This window comes from Harpia harpyja, chromosome 3, assembly GCF_026419915.1.
Source record: "Harpia harpyja isolate bHarHar1 chromosome 3, bHarHar1 primary haplotype, whole genome shotgun sequence".
Lineage (NCBI taxonomy): Eukaryota > Metazoa > Chordata > Aves > Accipitriformes > Accipitridae > Harpia > Harpia harpyja.
Window position 1 is genome coordinate 64,501,856 of NC_068942.1, and position 20,241 is coordinate 64,522,096.

General features: G+C 41.0%; 1 protein-coding gene across 9 annotated transcripts in view; it reads right to left on the reverse strand.

Annotated features, from left to right (window-relative positions):
* Positions 1-20,241, reverse strand: part of RPS6KA5 (ribosomal protein S6 kinase A5) — a 92,299-nt gene that overhangs the window by 28,229 nt on the left and 43,829 nt on the right. For 7 of the 9 annotated variants that reach the window (XM_052782982.1, XM_052782978.1, XM_052782977.1 and 4 more), the window contains 2 exons: positions 6,313-6,396; positions 3,539-3,642 (listed from right to left, as the gene is read on the reverse strand). In XM_052782982.1, the coding sequence (XP_052638942.1) occupies positions 3,539-3,642; positions 6,313-6,396 (188 nt within the window). Of the gene's footprint in view, positions 1-3,538; positions 3,643-6,312; positions 6,397-7,090; positions 7,219-20,241 lie in introns of all 9 variants that reach the window. The other 2 variants (XM_052782985.1, XM_052782984.1) reach the window with 2 other exon arrangements.

Consider the following 20,241-nt stretch of genomic DNA (forward strand, 5'->3'; position numbering starts at 1 on the left):
AAGGAGAGATACTTGAATAGTTCTGTGAATTTTTTTTATCAAGTTTAATAACCTGTAACACCTAGCATGTGAACAAAGAGTCTTCAGAGACAGAGACATAAGGGAAATTGAAGTATGCCCTTACTTAAGTTGCACTTGCCATGAAAGAGAAGTCCACAGTGTTGTCAAAAAGGTTACGACAGAAAAACTGAACACAATCTCTCACCAGAAAGAGTAAAAAAAATACAAACCACACAGTAATTATTTCTGACAGAAGAACTGAACTGTCGATTAGAGAGATTTCAGAACAAAACTTTGTGCTCAAATTTAACAGCAGATAGCCATTGTCCCACACAAGGGAATAAAATTATCTAAAGATATCTAAGATTACTACCAACCTACATAAAATAAAAGAAGGACCTGGATTTATTTAGAAGACAACTTTTTTCCTTAAACTCAGAAAAATCAAAGGCCATGGAAACTATGCTTTCAGTGCTTGTGACCGAGTAAGAGAAAACTGAATTCTCTAAGTCTGCTGCAATTGGCAAGTTAAAGCATATGTAGGTTAGGGAATACAATTTCTGTTTAGAATAACTTTGCCATCAAAAAGAAGTTTGTACCAACTCATATCTCTGAGCCAGCGCTAGTGATTTCATTACCACTGGCAACTGTAAATAGCTGACGAAGTTATCTGCAATTCCGGTTTTCATCAGTTTAGAGAGGAAACGAAACGAAAAAGATCAAAGACACGGAGAGAATTTGGAACCTATTTAATTATAGGTGTAAAATTTATCTAGAGTCTGCATCCCAATTCAACAGATAACTTTATAGAAAGGGCTGCAGACATAATTGAAAGAATTAACAACCAAAAAAAAAGAAAGGATATTAAGTGTAAATTGCAAACGTATCCTCAGTGATAAAATTATCAAAGAAAAAAGGAAATAAACATCATAACTTCTAGGCCAGACAGACTTAGGATAAAGACAGGTACTGAAAATTCAGCTGTTATTTCTTGAAAGAGCTCAGTGTACTCACACTAGAGATAAATACAAGGAGGGCATTTCTGAAAAGCCATGAATATTTCTAAATTTAACAAGCCAGCATGTTGGGAAGACATTTCTTTCAGGCATGGTCTCAAACAAGTAGCTCAACAGCTTCCCAAGTTGCAGCAAACCCTACACAGTCCCCTTTAATCCTTAGAAAAAGGTTTTCTTTCCACCTTCTCTAAGATGTACTTCTGCTCCCTACTCTTCTCACCCTCTGTCTGGGCTGCTGCTACCTCACATCCATTCCACCTGCCCTACCCTACCCTCACAGAAAGCCCCAAACACACTCCCATAGCTCCCCAAGGTACACAGCAACCACCATTCCCCAGAAGGTTCCACATGACTTAGTGCAACAGCCAGGACAGAGAAAACAGCAATGTTCTCATATGCTCAGCCGCACTTTTAAAAGGAACATAACATTCATTACATAATAAACTGCAACAACAAAACAAATGTCATCCAGCACAGAAATTGCTATCAATGGAAAGGGTTCAGAAACCATGGGTCTTATGAGTACTGAAGTAACAGAAGACAGATGAAATCATGTCTGAAATGCAGTCACATAGTTAGGACTAATGAGATTTCAGCTATAAACTAGAGGCTTATCCGTTCAAAGTGATAGAAAACCAGAAGGAATTAGATCTATCAGTCCACCATTGGCATCAACAAGAGGAGACCAAGAAAAAAGGAAATAATATCTTTTTGTTCAGATGGTGAATTATTACTTCCCTTGAACAAGATCCTTTTGAAACATCAACAGAAGTAAACTGTCAATATGTAAGAAAGAACAACACAAGCTGAGTTAAGAAAAGGCTTTTTCAGGAAACAAGACGACTGGGGAACATCTTTAAATAAAGAAAACTAAGAATTTACCTTCTAAATTTATCAAAATAAAAGCTGAAAGACTACAGGATTGCTGTCTATAAATGTGTACATGAACACCAACCAGAACAAAAGCAGACTGAGCAACAACATAGTAAACTTGCCACAACTAAATTGAGCTCAGAAATTAGGTTATTAGCTATCAGAGGATGGATGTTAGCAACCTTGCAGTTTCTCAGCTTTGAATTTAATCTTAAATTATCAGAAAGACTAAGACTAAGGAGCACATAAGGACCTACCAAAAGATAGTCAAATTCTGTAGAATACGTATCTAAAAAGTCTCCCAGTTTTTGGAAAAAACTCTATCCGTAAAATTCAGGTCAAGGTTCTCTCTAAAAAATGTGTAACTCCTTCAGAATTCCATTTAGTACATCTTGGGAGTCAAAATTACCAATTCAGCTATGGCATAAGTAAGCAATTAACAAAATTTCTAACCTTAAATAGGTCAGAAAGAGTTAATTTAAGTTTTAACTCCATCATAATGACCAAGAGGGTGAAGTCCTGAATTTTGTTTTGTTAATGGATTCCTTTCTCCTGTGTGTTTTTTTTCTAGTGGCCCTTTAAGCTTCCTGTGCTAGAGACCTAGAAACCAATAAACAGGTCTCAACCTTCCAAGAAATTGCCTGAATTTATAACAGAAGTAAAAGAAATTATCTAAATAATTGATGTATGTTCTATTGCCCATTATAACATTAAATATCAAGTGACTTCAGGTGAGGGTCAGAACCATGGTAATACATTCCAATTGGAGCAAGACTATTCTTAATTTGGGGACTGGACTTACAAGCTGATCTTGACAGCAGTTACTAATTTGTGCAATTTAAGCCCTCAACTCCCCACTCCAAGAGAAATACAGTAATAGGAGATGCTTATTTTGGGGGGAGATTTCAGTAATGTGTTTTGGGCAAGCTTATTGCTTTGTCTTTTTAAAATGCTTCAATGCTTTTACAAAGGTATTGAAAACAAACCTTTAAAGTGTAGAGATTACTGAACATAACAAAGCTGATAGTCAGGAAGAGTTTACATGTAAAATATAAGAACAGTATAGGTTATTTCATTTCCATAAGTATCATATTCATTTCTTCTCAGATATGCAAGTATGGCTAGAAAAGATCATGTTCTTTGTTTCACGTTATACACCAATAAAATAAATATTACCTGTGACAAAAAGGTGGGAGTGGGTGTACATCCTGACACTTTAAACCTCTAGTCTGATGGAGTGATCCAGCAAGAGCTGACAAAAATCTCTCTAGCTAAGTATATGTTTCATTATGTATTAAGATTTTGAATGTTATAGTTCTATTTACATATAATTTCGTATTTTATTTGACTTCCTTTTAAACAGTAAACATGCAACAGGGTTGAATATCTACAAAGCTGTAGTTCCACTGTAGTTAAAACAAAACAGGTCTTTTGTAAAGGTCAGTTCTGTTATTTCAATAACCTGCTGAGTTTAATAAACCTATCTGCTTCCAGATGTCATTCTGTTAAACAGAACTGGAGCACCTAAAACATTACCCCTTGCAGCACTTTCTTCCTAAGTTTTAGATTAAAACTCTCACAAAACATGTATTATGGCATAAGCATCACTTTGTGAGCAAGCACATATACTTTACTGTTTTGACTCTTACCTAGAAATCTCTGCTTGGGAATTCTTCTCTCCATCAACTGTAAATGGTGATGCTCCAGTTAATAGTTCATACATAAGAACACCAACACTCCACCAATCAACAGCCTATAGAACAACAATAATTATGTATGTTATGATACACTGAAGTAAAATTGTTAACAAAAGAAGGAACAAAACAATGCACCCAGAAAGCAACTAGCAAAGGAAGAGCCCACCTGTCAATATAAAGGCAAACCAGCATACGATAAAGCATAAACAACTGCAGTACTGGTTGGAGGTATTTTCTATGATAAATTAATTTTATTTTGAAATTTCTCCACTTAGCTTCTTCAACTGATTTCTCAAGCTGAACTCTTTCCACCACTAAAGTTGCTCCCCCCTCCAAGAATTCATTTTTATTTTTACCATTGTGAAGCGATAAGAATTCTAAAACATACTTGAAATAACAGAGGAACATAAGCCTTGCTAAGAAGTAGTGGAACCTGAGCTTTTAGGAGCTTGAGAATGAAACTAAGGAACTTTCAAAAAGCACAATTTAAGAGCACAGGTCACAGTTAATCTGGGCACCTGAAAATGTTATAGAATTTTATCTTATATTTCCTGGGAACACATGTCATATTTGGCTTTCCATATACTAATCATATTATTCATATCTCTGATACCTCATAACTTATAAAATATTTCTCTCTTTCAAAAGAAAAGATGCTACTATGAATAATAAAGGAAGTAGTTTAGTCATTTCAACAAAATTTAACTATAGGTGTTTGAACTTGCCAGTTTTACTTCCATGAAATTTGCAAAGCAATGAAACTGAAGTTCTGCTTTACTTGTGTTGACAACATTAATACAGTAACGGAAGACAATTAGTGAAATTATGACAATTTGGCCTCATGTTTTAGGTTTTTTGCTTCAAGATACACAAAATCTGATGTTTCATATATTCAGCCAAGACTGTCTAGAAGAACTAGCTGAAGAAGTCTCTGTACTGTTAGTAATTATCTTTGCAAATACACAATGATCAGAGAAAATCCCAAAGAAGAATTTTTCTTGGCATGTGTTTTTCCAAAAGAAAAGGAGCATCTGCAGAATCAGAAATCAAACTTTTAAGAAAAAAAACCTGAAATACTAGAGCAAGTTCTTTAGACAAACAATACAGCCATCTAGAAGAGATTACAAATCAGAAACATTGACTAATGACAGCATAGCATACTAAAGCAGTCTCATTTCCTCTTTTTTTTAAATAAGATCTTTGAGTTGCTAGATATGCAGCAAGTATAAAATACACTAAAAACCTCCTAACGCTGCATCACATGACATTGCCAATGGTGAGGCAAACAGTGTGTGGTGTAACCGATTACCATCACATAGTTTAACTGCAAAACAGCCTTATTTATCAGCTAACATTTGGTATCAAACTGTGAAGCTATTTCTTACAGAATACTGTATGGCTCTGCAGTACATCTAATGCAAGTATTAGAACCGATTGAAGGGAACAGAACAGAGATTCCTCTTTAAATCAGCAACAATATTGAATTTCTAAGCACTTGGGAAGACAGAATCACAATTCAAAGCGACTGACACATTGGAGATATGCTCTGAAACTGGCAAGACTAAACTAAGAAATAGAGTGCAGGAAAGAGCTGCTACTCCTAAGTTTGTAAAATTCCATTTTTAATAATGACTAGGCAAGCAGTACAGTAGAAAAAGATGCAGAGGTTATAGTGGAATACAAAGTAGGTGTGAGACAATGACTAAGTGAAAAGACAAAGCACATTCTATTCTATGTTTAATAGAAGAATCAGGGATGTAATCATTCTGCTGTACTTCAAACTGCCAACTCTTAGCTGAAACACTACGCCCACTACAGTGCTTCCTACCTGAAGAAATATACAGGCAAACTCAGACCAAAAGAGAAGCAGAATGCATAGAGAAGAAGAAGAAAGAACCTTCCTAGGCAAAAGTCAGACTGAGTCCAGTTAGTCTAGAAAAAGGAGATGGAGAGTGACATAAAAAGTCACTTAAAGTGCTTAAAAAGGCTGTTTTAAGACGAACTGTGACCAACTATATTCCGTGACCCCCAACAGAAAGACAAGTCAACTCAAATCTACAGCAAAAAAACCCCAGAGATTAAATATTCTCCAAAACTTCTCAGTATAGTGAGCAATCAGAACAATTTATCTAGGAATAGTTGTAGAATTCTTTTGGGGAGTAGGGTTTTTTTGGTTTCAAATATCATCTATGAATTATGGTTGTCTTGATCCTTCCCATCAACTACTGACACTTTAATTCAGAATAAAACTTGAGCCTTAAGCTAAACAGAATTTATTTCTACAATCAGAGAACATTTATAACATTAGTAACATTAATAACCCACTTCATACTTCAAGAATGAGAATAGATTTCCCTGATCTGCAATTTAAAAAAATGTATCAGGATTAGCCACACAACAGTAACTTTTCCAATCTCAACTAGTTTTTTATTTAAAAGGAAGTGTCAGCTAAGTTTTTTTTGTCCCACTGCACGTTTAGAACAAATTTTGAATAGAACACAAATGAGCCTCAGTACCTTTATAAGTATGCCTTTTACTTAAGATTAAAAACTAAAATTCATCATATTGATGTTTTTAAATATAGGCAATAACCTATTTTAGGACAACCTGAAATAAGGCATGTTTAAATAAGACACTATCACATTTTACAAAAACCCCTCAAGCTGAACAACAGTGTTGCCTAAAGAATTAATTTCTTTTCAGTAATAAACTTGGATAGAACATACCTTATCATGTCCTGTATCTCCTCCTCTTACAATATCTGGAGCCATGTACTCTATTGTTCCACAGAAGGAATATGCTCTCTCATTCTAGCAAAAAAAGAAAATAAAATTCATGTCAAACAATTATATTATACAAATCATATGGGACAGATATGGCTAACAGTTCCAAGATGCTGGCAGCAATTCTTCTCCAAATAGCTCAGAACTGCTAGCTAATCATATTCCATCACATGTAGAGATGTATCACATAACGCTACAGAATATTTACAGTCTTCTACAAAAAAATGTCATAGGTTTGTGTGACAGTCTAAGATAAGCACACAAAAATTAACGTATTGATATTTAAAATCTTTCCCATAACTCTAAATGATCTATACATTTCAGGACTACACATGATTCCCCAAGGTAATATAGACACACATTCTGAAGGCTGCAATATCATACTCTAGACAACAAATGAAACCTTTCCATTAAAAAGACAATTTCATTGTAAGATGTACAATTTGACTAAACTGGATACAAGATCCTTTGAGTTCCCCATATTTAGGAATTTATTATGACCTCTAGAAAAGTAATTTTATTTTGCAACACACACATATATAAAAAACACAACATTCTCTCAAGAAGAGACTTGGAGAGAGACAAGAGAGAGAAAGAGAAAGGCAGACAGACAGAGTTGTAAATTTAATTTTATTCTACACACTGAAGTTATTGTCTTGATTATGTTCAAAACTAAGCTGCTTTCACAGGCATGTATAATTGTTCCCTGTTAGCGATTTACCTTTGAGGTCAACATGAGGTCATGCTGTACCTTGCTAATGACGAAAGCACATGTGTTTGGGCCATGCAACATTGTTCCTCCCTTATCCTTCAAGCTTCTAGCATTTTGGGGAGAGATCCTGATAGGTCCTTTAAAGAAGAGTGTTCAAAAAAGCAAATATTTCAAAAGTCAGGTTTTACATTTGTAGATTAAGATTTGGAGTTTAAAACAGGTGCTATATAAGAGAATGTACTACACTAATGAAAGGAATCTTCTAAAAGTAGAAATAATGCTCAGTGCTACCCTGAGGCATAAAAATTAAACAGTCCAACAGCATATTATTAAACTGTGTTTATTAAAATACATATACTGTGACTGGTTTTGGGGGGTAAAATTCTGAGTTCAAAATAGTTATAAGCCTCATTTTGTTCAAATATTAACTTGAAATATTAACTTCTGAGACAAAACCATAAAATAATAAGCTTTTCATTATTCCACTTTCTTTTGACACAACTATTGTTTCTCTTTGATTATTTTTTCCAGTACCTGTTATCTAGAAGAAAAATAGTGTGATAAAAAGCAAAAACAAAAATCAGAAATTCCTAGACCTCCATCCTGGCATCAGCCAATCTAAAGCTATTCATATTCCCTCTGTTCATTTTTCCTTCAGCTGGGAGGGAGGGGGGAAGAAGGAGAAGAAGGAAAAGGAAAGGGAGTAAAAAATACAAAATGGAACTGTTCCTCGCTTGCGACCTCGCCAAAGAGTAAAGATAATGCAGCCAAGCTGAGACTTATGAAAACAATTTATAATGCTAATATATCAAAAGAAATGGATGAAAACTATTATCGTTTAGTTAGCTGCAAATTCCGCAAATAATCCACAAAATTATGTCTTTTTTGTCTCCACGTTGTGTAGTAAAGCTATGCTACAAGATACTACAGTGACAAGAAACATACTGGGGAGTTCTATACGAACATATACAGTGGTACAGCAGAACCCTTATGATCTCAGGTACCTTTTGCTTGTGAGAAGGCCCACTAAAAACATTTCAAAACATGCAGAATTATCAGTAGCAGCTTTTTTGAGGAACAATTACAATCCTTACTATACATAATTGGTGGTTCTGATTTTTTGATTATGTTTACTTTTTACCTTTTACAATAATGTTAGCTTTTAATATGAAAGATGGAATTTCTGAAGCAATATTAGAAAATTAGTTTTATTTCTTTCTTAAATTCAAGACTGAGGTATTTTTTTGTCCCTTACAAAATTCAGTGTTTAAAACCCCGAAAATAATTTTGGAGGTTTAAAAACTTGTTATTGTATCATTTAAAATCATTTCTTATAATTAAATTTTAATATGAAAAACTCATACCGTAAGTCACAAACAGGCATTTATAAATTGAAAACACTCTGGGATATGTTTGTAATGAGGTTTATAAAAACCCCAACTTCTAATCCACATAAGCAAGTACTTGTATCCTTTAGCTCTTGCTTCCTTTTCAGTTTGTAAGTGGTCTACTGCTGAAATTCAAGGCTGAACAGAGCCAAGAAGAAGCAAGCAGATGATTATCACAAGTGGAGTTCTTAGCAAGAAATTTAGTAAATTGGAACTCAGCATTAGGCAAGGAAAAAAAAAAAGGACCCACTGAGCATTTTCTTCATAATCAACACTGATTTGCATTACATACACTAGCATCATATTCCAGAAGCCCTGTTGGAACCAGCTTATGACTGTTACAGGGTGACCATTAAGAAAAAACACGCCAATACCAACTATTTATAGTTTATTTAACCACACAAAAAAAGCTCAGAGGACTACAGCACTCCCCAGAACATTAATAAAGCCAACTGTCTGAAAGCAAAGCATACTGACTTGAGTACAAACTGACACAGATTTGCCTTCATAAGATGCTGTACGAAGTCCTGACTTCAGACAGTTGAAGTCACAAAATCTGGGTACTTGTTAGTTAGACACCTCTGTTTATGTCGTGTTTTGTTAAATTACAAGCCCCACCAACTACATCTAGCTGTTACTTATAGAACACAGTTTTTATAGGCTTAAGTTTTGCTAGGAGCACTTATGTAAATTTGTCATTGTTAAATATACCTCTTACAGGCAGTCACTAATAGTCTTTACTACTATGCATGTCCTGGTTTCATCTGGGATAGAGTTAATTGTCTTCCTAGTAGCTGGTACAGTGCTATGTTTCTGAGCTAGGTATGAGAAGAATGTTGATAACACTGATGTTTTCAGTTGTTGCTAAGTAACATTTAGTCTAAAGACAAGCATTTTTCAGCTTCTCATGCCCAGCCAGCGAGAAGGCTGGAGGGGCATGAGAAGTTGGCACAGGACACAGCCAGGACACCTGACCCAAACTGGCCAACGGGGTATTCCATACCATGTGACATCACATCTAGTATGGGAACTGGGGGAAGTGGAGGCAGGGGATCACCACTTGGGGACTAACTGGGTGTCGATCGGCAGGTGGTGAGAAATGGCTTTGTGCATCACTTGTATATTCCAATTCTTTTATTATTACTATTGTCATTTTATTAGTGTTACTATTATCATTATTAGTTTATTCTTTTCTGTTCTATTAAATTGTTCTTATATCAACCCACAAGTTTTACTTTTTTTCCCCTGGTTCCCTCCCTCATCCCACTGGGTGGGGGGGAAGTGAGTGAGCGCCTGCGTGGTGCTTAGGTGCTGGCTGGGGTTAAACCACAATGATGCATTACATGTGAGTTTAAAACCATTTTCAAAGAATGTTACCTCCATTAACAGTTTCCTTTTTTGTCCCATTCTGGTCTCCCCAGTACAAGAGAGGCCTGGACATACTGGAGAGAGTCCAGCAAAGGGCCACGAAGAAGATTAAGGGACTGAAGCATATGAGGAAAGGCTAATAGAGCTGGGACTGTTCCACCTGGAGAAGGGAAGGCTCAGGGGGATCTCATCAAAGTGTACAAATAGCTGACGGGAGGGTGCAAAGAGGGGGAGCCAGGCTCTTTTCAGTGGTGCCCAGTGACAGGACCAGAGGCAATGGGCACAAACTGAAACACAGGAGGTTCCCTCTGAACATCAGGAAACACTTTTTTACTGTGAGGGTGACTAAGCACTGGCATAGGTTGCCCACAGAGGTGGTGGAGTCTCCCTCCTTGGAGATATTCAAAAGGCTTCTGGACATGGTCATGGGGAAACTGGCTCTAGGTGACTATGTTTGAGCAAAGGGGGTTGGACCAGATGACCTCCAGAGGTCCCTTTCAACCTCCACCATTCCGTGCTTCTGTGACAAAAAGTCACTGTAAGTTGTATTTCACCATTCATTTGTGAAATAGCGTTTCACTCACAAATTGAGTATGCAGCCCCCCTGCCCCTGAACTTCAAAAACCACAACCAAACCCCATTTTGTGTTCCCCCCCCCCCCCAAATTTACATTTCATTCAACTTTATAACAGGAATCCAAATTCCGGAATCCACATTATTAATACTTTCATGTTATGAGAAGTTTTCGTGGTCTCAGCCCAGCCGGTAACAAAGGACCACGCAGCCGCTCGCTCACTCCTCCCGCCCCCCTCTGGTGGGATAGGGAGGAGAGAAAAGAAAAAAAAACTGGAACCTCGAGGGTTGAGACAAGGGCAGTTTACTGGGACAACACAAAAAAAGGTTACAACAACAACGGTACTAATGAAAGAATATACAAAAAGAGTGATGCACAGTGCAACTGCTCACCACCTGGAACCCGACACTCTGCCACCGAAAGTCGAGAGCCCTCCCCCCGGCCCGCTCCCCATTTATATACTGAGCATGATGTCACATGGTATGGAATAGCTCCTTGGCTAATTCAGGTCGGCTGCCCCGGCTATGCCCCCCCACCTCCCAGGTTCCTGTAAAAATTAACTCTATCCCAGCTGAACCCAGGACATTATCCACCCCTTATTCTATACCATCTACATCATGCCCAGATCTTACATTTTCCAATCAACTACTACCACTTTCCTTGTCTTATATATATATATGTATATGGACCCCCCCCCCCCCCCCAAATAGTATTCCCTTAGTCAATGGGCTATCCCTCCAATGTGTCCATCAATTTTATTTAGTCCATGACTTCGGGGCTCCATCTGTTGTAACAGTTCTTCAGGATAAGAGAGATGGTGTGAGGTGTTAGGTTGTTGTATGCTGCCTCTGGAACTTGTGGCTGGTACATTTGGTGCAACCCACACCCTTGGCCTGCAGGTCAAAGAGGCTGATCTTGAGGAAATTGCTGGGCACCAGTTCAAGTTCTATCACTGTTGTACTTGGCTCAGTTTCAAAGTCCATCCTTCAGTCATTTGGGTAATTCTTAAAGTAATACCCTTGATATGGCATATAGACACTATAGATACAATGACATACACTGGCAGGTTATTTAGCAGTTAAATATCATACAGCCTAATTCACTGGCTATTCTCTCCCAAAATCAAATCTCCCTGAGGTACACATCGAATTTCCCCATCCTTCTGCATCACCCACCAGGTGTACCCAGGTCCCTGAGCAAAAACAACCCCTTGGATGGGTTTGTCTCTGCTTGAGGGGGGACTAACCCAGACTGTCTTTCCTAACATACTTCTCATGCACACTACAGGGACTTTATCCCCTTCTGCAGTATGTGGAAGTCTTGGTTGGGCAGGGCCAGCCCGATTGGCAGATCCTCTAGTATTAACTAGCCAGGTGGCTTTTGTTAAATGTGTATCCCAATGTTTGAAAGTTCCACCCCCCATTGCTCTCAATGTAGTTTTCAGCAGTCCATTGTATCGTTCGATTTTTCCAGAGGCTGGTGCGTGATAAAGGATGTGATATACCCACTCAATGCCATGTTCTTTGGCCCAGGTGTCTATGAGGTTGTTTCGGAAGTGAGTCCCGTTGTCCGACTCGATTCTTTATGGGGTGCCGTGTCGCCATAAAACTTTCTCTTCAAGGCCCAGGATAGTGTTCTGGGCAGTGGCGTGGGACACAGGATATGTCTCCAGCCATCCAGTGGTTGCTTCCAACATTGTAAGCACATGGCACTTGCCTTGGCGGGTTCGTGGGAGTGTGATATAGTCAATCTGCCAGGCCTCCCACTGTTTATATTTCAGCCATCGCCCTCCATGTGACAGGGGTTTTAGCCGCTTGGCTTGCTTAATTGCAGCACATGTTTCACATTCATGGATAACCTGTGCAATAGTGTCCATGGTCAAGTCCACCCCTCGATCACGAGCCCATCTATATGTTGCATCTCTTCCCTGATGGCCCGAGGTATCATGGGCCCACTGAGCCATAAATAGCTCACCCCTATGTTGCCAGTCCAGGTCCACCTGAGACACTTCAATCTTGGCGGCCTGATCTGCCTGCTGGTTGTTTTGATGTTCTTCAGTGGCCTGACTCTTGGGTACATGAGCATCTACGTGACGTACTTTTACCACGAGCTTCTCTATCCAAACAGCAATATCTTGCCACAGTGCGGCGGCCCAGATGGGTTTACCTCTGCGCTGCCAGTTGCTCTGCTTCCATTGCTGTAGCCACCCCCACAGGGCATTTGCCACCATCCATGAGTCAGTATAGAGACAGAGCACTGGCCACTTCTCTCTTTCAGCAATGTCTAACGCTAGCTGGATGGCTTTCACTTCTGCAAACTGACTCGATTCACCTTCTCCTTCAGCAGTTTCTGCGACTAGTCGTGTAGGACTCCATACAGCAGCCTTCCACCTCCGATGTTTTCCCACAATGCGACAGGACCCATCAGTGAACAGGGCATATTGCCTCTCATTTTCTGGCAGTTTATTATACAGCGGGGCCTCTTCAGCCCGTGTCACCTCCTCCTCTGGCGACATTCCAAAATCTTTGCCTTCTGGCCAGTCCGTGATCACTTCCACAATTCCTGGGCGACTGGGGTTTCCTATGCGAGCTTGTTGTGTGATCAGTGTGGCCCACTTACTCCACGTGGCATCAGCTGCATGATGTGTAGAGGAGACTTTCCCTTTGAACATCCAGCCCAGCACTGGCAGTCGGGCTGCTAAGAGGAGCTGTGTTTCAGTACCAACCACTTCTGAGGCGGCTCGAACTCCTTCATATGTTGCCAATATCTCTTTTTCAGTTGGAGTATAGTGAGCCTCGGATCCTCTGTATCCCCGACTCCAAAACCCCAAGAGTCGGCCTCGGGTCTCCCCAGGTGGTTTCTGCCAGAGGCTCCAGGTAGGGCCATTCTCCCCAGCTGCACTATAGAGCACATTTTTAACATCTTGTCCTGCCCGGACTGGCCCAAGAGCTACCGCATGAACAATCTCCTGCTTAATTTCTTCAAAGGCTTGTCGTTGCTCAGGCCCCCATTTAAAATCATTCTTCTTCCGGGTAACTTGGTAGAGAGGACTTACAATTTGACTGTAATTTGGAATATGCATTCTCCAAAAGCCCACAACACCTAAGAAAGCCTGTGTTTCCTTTTTATTAGTCGGTGGGGACATAGCTGCTATTTTGTTGATCACATCCATAGGGATGTGACGACGCCCGTCTTGCCATTTTACTCCTAAGAACTGGATCTCCTGTGCAGGTCCCTTGACCTTACTTTCTTTTATGGCAAAACCAGCCTTCAAAAGGATTTGGATTATTTTCTTCCCTTTCTCAAAAACTTCTTCTGCCATGTTGCCCCATACAATGATGTCATCAATGTATTGCAGGTGCTCTGGAGCTTCACCTTTTTCCAGTGCAGCCTGGTTCAGTCCACGGCAAATAGTGGGGCTGTGTTTCCACCCCTGGGGCAGTCGATTCCAGGTGTACTGGACGCCCCTCCAAGTGAAAGCAAACTGTGGCCTGCACTCCGCTGCCAAAGGAATGGAGAAAAATGCATTAGCAATGTCAATTGTGGCATACCACTTAGCTGCCTTTGATTCCAGTTCATATTGAAGCTCTAACATATCTGGCACAGCAGCGCTCAGCGGTGGCGTGACTTCATTCAGCCCACGATAATCTACTGTTAGTCTCCATTCCCCATTAGATTTCCGCACAGGCCATATGGGACTATTAAAGGGTGAGTGAGTCTTGCTGATCACTCCTTGGCTCTCCAGTTGGCAAATCAGCTTATGGATGGGGATCAGGGAGTCTCGGTTGGTGCGATATTGCCGCCGGTGCACCGTCGTGGTAGCAATTGGCACGTGTTGTTCTTCAACCTTCAGCAACCCCACAACCAAAGGGTCTTGAGAGAGACCAGGCAGGGTAGACAACTGTTCAATCTCCTCCGTCTCCAATGCAGCTATACCAAAGGCCCAACGGTACCCTTTTGGGTCCTTGAAATACCCCCTCCTGAGATAATCTATACCAAGGATGCACGGGGCCTCTGGGCCAGTTGCAATGGGGTGTTTATGCCACTCATTCCCGGTTAGACTCATTTCAGCTTCCAATACGGTTAGCTCTTGGGATCCCCCTGTCACACCAGAGATACAGATGGGTTCTGCCCCTTTATAACTTGATGGCATTAGGGTGCATTGTGCACCAGTGTCTACTAGAGCCTTATATTCCAGTGGGTCGGACGTGCCAGGCCATCGAATCCACACTGTCCAGTAGACTCGGTTGTCCCTCTCCTCCACCTGGCTGGAGGCAGGGCTCCTCTAATCCTGGTTAGAATATCCGTTACTCACTTTTCACACACGTGAATCAGAAGTCCCTTCAAGAGGATCAGAAATGGGATCAGCCCATCTACTGCGTCTGGGGGACTGCTCACGGGAAACTGGAGCAGCAGTTTTCCAAGAAGAATCCTCTTTTCTGGTTGCTTTTTCTCGCAACTCCCGTACCCGTGCATCCAGGACTGAGGTAGGTTTTCCATCCCACTTCCTCATGTCCTCTCCATGGTCACGCAGGTAAAACCACAGGTTAGCCCGTCGTGTGTACTTTCTCTCTCCTCTCTCTTGGGCAGAGGAGTGCTTACTCCCAATAGCTGCGATGCGGGCCTGTACAGGTGGGGAGAAGGACATATCCACTTTGAATTGCTGGAACTCTCGGGACAATTCCTCTACAGCCGAGACACAGGCCCGTAGGGAGGAAGAGAGACTTCCTTCGTATTGCCGGAGTTGGACAGCCAATTCATCCACCATTTGTCCATAGCCTTCTTTCCAGGACATTACTGCCAATGAGTTGGCATAGGTTGGTGGTGCACTTTGTAGAAACTTCCGCCACATGGGTTGTGTGCATTGGACTTCATCTGGATCTGTGGGTGACTGCGCATTTTCTGGATCATTATAAATCACCTCCAGCACGGCTAATTCCCTCAGGTACTGGATACTTCTCTCCATGGTGGTCCACTTGCCTTGGTGACATGTAACTTCATCCTTGAAGGGGTATCTTTCCTTTACACCTAACAGAAGTCGCCTCCAGAGGCTGAGGACTTGTGTTTTTCTCCCAATCGCCTTGTCGATGCCCCCTTCCCTAGACAGAGATCCCAACTGCTTGGCTTCCTTACCCTCTAATTCCACACTACTAGCCCCATTATCCCAGCATCAGAGCAGCCAGGTAACAATGTGCTCACCTGGGTGGCGGCTAAAATCTTTTTGCATGTCACGCAACTCACTCAGGGATAGAGATCGGGTAATTATTTCAGGTTCTGCCTCTTCCTCCTGTTCTCGCGATGACCCTGGTTCATCTTCATCTCTCACTAAGCGAACTGATTTCTTTGTGTGTTTCTTTTTCTGTACAGGGGCGACTGATACTGGCACAGGTTGGTTCTCTGGTTTAGCTGCAGTATCTGTCGCCGGGGTAGGTAGGAGTAGCCACGGTGCCTGTCGCCGGGGTAGGGGTAGCCACGGTGCCTGTCGCCGGGGTAGGGGTAGCCACGGTGCCTGTCGTCCTGTTTTCCATCTTTTCCGCCTTTTCCCCCTGAGGGTGCTGCCTAATATCAAGCAGTGTTTGGTAGATACTGGCCAGGGCCCAGCACAGTGCAGCGAGTTGTACGTCTTTGGAATAGCCACAGCATTTTTCTTTCAAATATTCTACCACTTCATGAGGGTTCTGTAGTTGTTCGGGAGTGAACTTCCAAGCCACTGGAGGTGAGAAGTTCTCTAGATACCTGCCCATATCCTCCCACATGCCGTGCCACCCATGAATATCCAGCTTTGGGGCAGATCTCTGGGTGGTACTCTTAAAGAGCCTTTTTGTAGCCCTAAACAAGACCTGAAACATATTCAGGAGGCATAGCACTAACAGGACACTGGCTTGCGCATCCCAAGGATATTCAAAATTCTCAAAAGCTGTTGTAATTAGTCGGAAGGAGAGAAGGGAGGTGAACAGACGGGGGGAAGTATCCCCCCCTAACTTCCCCATGGATTGAGTGTAATTACCAATAAAATCCGATAGAAGGTGCCCGAAGTATGGAAATGATATCACTGCCTCATACAGATACCAGCTTAACCTCATGACCAGTGATGTAATCATTTCACAAGTCGACATTGCCCAGTACAGCAAAATGATAATCCCAATCACTCTCCCAGAGGTGAGAAACGTAACTACAGGCAATACATAGAGCACATAAGAACTTACAAAACGCCACCATGTAAACAAATGAATCAACATTGTGACTAACATCTATTTATCTAATATAAGAAATGCGTATGACAAATTTGTTTCAACATGCTCTGGCCAGATCTGTCGTTATCTCAACCCTTCGTGCCCCACATTGGACGCCAAAAAGGACTGTCGTGGTTTCAGCCCAGCCGGTAACAAAGGACCACGCAGCCGCTCGCTCACTCCTCCCGCCCCCCTCTGGTGGGATAGGGAGGAGACGGAGGAGAGAAAAGAAAAAAACTGGAACCTCGAGGGTTGAGACAAGGGCAGTTTACTGGGACAACACAAAAAAAGGTTACAACAACAACAACGGTACTAATGAAAGAATATACAAAAAGAGTGATGCACAGTGCAACTGCTCACCACCTGGAACCCGACACTCCGCCACCGAAAGTCGAGAGCCCTCCCCCCGGCCCGCTCCCCATTTATATACTGAGCAAGATGTCACATGGTATGGAATAGCTCCTTGGCTAATTCAGGTCGGCTGCCCCGGCTATGCCCCCCCACCTCCCAGGTTCCCGTAAAAATTAACTCTATCCCAGCTGAACCCAGGACAGAAGTAAGACAAGAAAGGAAGTTATTTAATAACAACTGAACTTGGATTACCTACAGGTGGATTCTCACTGAACATGCACATCTTGCAAACACTTGAGCTTAAGAATTTTTTGCACAACGCAGAATGCTCATATTCTTCTTCCCTCACTCAGCATGGATGCCTTAAACATTGTGGTTCCCTCTTTGAGTTGCAGAACAGCAAGCAATCAGACACTAACAGAAGGAAACAGAAGTGTGGCTACCCCATCTCTAATAACTCAGTATGACAATATTGACCTTGTCTTTGAAAGAGTGTCATTATGTTTGTTCCCAATCAGCAGTGCTTCCATGCTTACAGATAACCTGGACACAACAGCTGGTTTTGATTTCTGCTTTTTCTTTACCAAGTTCATCGTCATTCCTGAATGTTTATGCAACAGCATAGTTTTTAGTAAAGGTATACAAAGTGGCTACTTCAAACCAGTTAGCTGCGTAACGGGACAACTTTCATGAAGACACTGATACAAAGAGAATTTTGTTAAGAGTTCTTGATCAATGAACATACATAGGTTCACCTGGACAGCCAGGCAGTTCATTTTGTTAAAGTATCCCTCTGTTAAACTAGAAAAACAAGTTATATTCCCTTAACACTTATTCTTTGAGATGAGCTACACACTGACACTGTGGATATGCCTACATGTATGACAAGACTTGTTTCTAACAAATACTCTAGTACTATACGTGGGGTAGACCTCTAACTTTTTCTGCTTCACTTATGGCAATATAAAAAAAAGATAGTGGTCTGCCCTCTTTCCGAGTTCCTTGCAATCATTCTGACCAATCTGAGCATTCTAGTGAAATGTAAATGCTTTAACTTGCTAGGGCACTTTCAATACGACTTCTGTATGACCCCTGCTGCCTTTTCTCCAGATCTGCCCTCTTTCCGAGTTCCTTGCAATCATTCTGACCGATCTGAGCATTCTAGTGAAATGTAAATGCTTTAACTTGCTAGGGCACTTTCAATACGACTTCTGTATGACCCCTGCTGCCTTTTCTCCAGATCTGCCCTCTTTCCGAGTTCCTTGCAATCATTCTGACCGATCTGAGCATTCTAGTGAAATGTAAATGCTTTAACTTGCTAGGGCACTTTCAATATGACTTCTGTATGACCCCTGCTGCCTTTTCTCCAGATTATCTATTTTAACATCCCATTTTCCTTTTCCTTCATCAAAAAAGAAAGGGCATAATTTGTATTCCAACCAGGAAATGTTGACAGCACCTAGCTATTGAGCAGCTTTAGGACAGATAATAAGAATTCTGTGACTGTCCAAGACAGAGAGGTGTAATGAGGAATAACATTTGTCCTGGAAGACAGTCACTTCACCAAAATAAAAAAAAATTCATAGCAGTGTCTTCTTTGCTAGACTATATACACAGACCTTGGCAGGCTGACCACAATTATACCGTTTCTAGAGATCAAAAAACCTAGCTCCAGAATTCAATCAAAAGTGCTGACAGATGGATTGAGGTCTTGCACAATCATGCTCTTGATGATCTTGTGGTAATGAGTTGATAACTTGGCCCTGCTTTATAACCAAGGAATGCTAGGCAGGCATTTGAAACTACCTGAAGTTGTAGAAAGCATATGCTTAAACTTTTCTCCTCAAAGATAGAGAGGACTTAAGCCTTCAGAGTTCTCTAATGAGCTCCCTCATCAAGTAAAAAAAGCATGTTAACAGTGGCAAAAAAAGCAAGAGGAAGAAACTCCATTTCTCTGTAGAGACTAATCAAACTCACCACACCTACAGTAAAAGCCTGACTGACAGAGAAACAGTCACTACTATAATACTGGGATGTGTCCTTGAGAGTACACATGCTAGTCTACAGCAATGCAAACTCAGTTTAGCAACATATGCAATGGCAGCTCAGACAGTTATTAAGTCTCGTTACTGTTCAGCAAGTCATAACAGGGTATGTAGGACAAGAACCGTAATTCCAAAGTGAACCGCAGGAATTAGATGAGACTTCAGGAGAGCCAAGGAATCACACATGCACAACAGGCTCCTAAAAGGCTCATCTCTACTGGGCCAAACTGCCTTTTGGCAGCCAACTATTTGGACAAAGGCCTACTCCATTATGTCTGATTTAAGAAGTTACTGTGCTGGAAGGATAGCGTTAGTTTCCAAGGCCACAAAAAACTCACACATCCCATATGCATTGAAAATGTCTGATTCAATGTCCTAACACATCCAAAAGGGCATGGGAACTGGGCAAAGAAATAGACACATAGATTCAGGATGGGTGTTTCCCAACACCTAGGGGTAAAGGCCTGCATTATTTTATCACATGCGCCCAGAGATCTGCATCTGAGAAATGAACTGTGTTTTAATACTTGGCTGATGACATCTTGAGCTAGGAGGACACAGGCAGACAACTGTCTGAATGTCAGGGCCAAACTAGTACTTGTAAAGAAGAAAAAAAAAAAAAGTCTTCTTAGAGCAGAGGACAAGATCCCAAGGGACTTTCACATGGTATAGTAACTCCCTTCAATAAGCAGATAACATCATTAGTTCAGAGACTCAAAAAAAAAAAAAATCAAGTTAACCATACCCTCTGGAAACAGAAATCTGAATAATAATTGGATAGTGCATCTTGCGATTGTCATGCTTAGTCATAGCATGGCAGACAGGGCATCCAAGTCAGCTTGAAGGAAAGTACAGAGAACAGCTTTTGGAGCTTCAAAGCAGCCCCAGAGCAAAAGGAGATGACCCATATTGAAAGGTTCAAGACAAGCAGGCAGGTTGAATACCTCCTGAGTCAGTGGTGTCATCAGTATGTTGTTGCTGAGTACTAAAGAAAATAAGATTTCTGTTTAGACTTCTGCAGGTAACTTAGAAGTTACATCAAGAGAAGCATACAATCTATACAAACATCAAGCACAAAATGCACTCAACTGTTGTGAAATTGGCTGTTGGTACAAGAGACAGACTGAGCAAACTGGAGCATACCATTTGACCATTGGAAAAATGGGAGCAAAAACAAAAGTAAAAAAAAGATCAAACAAAG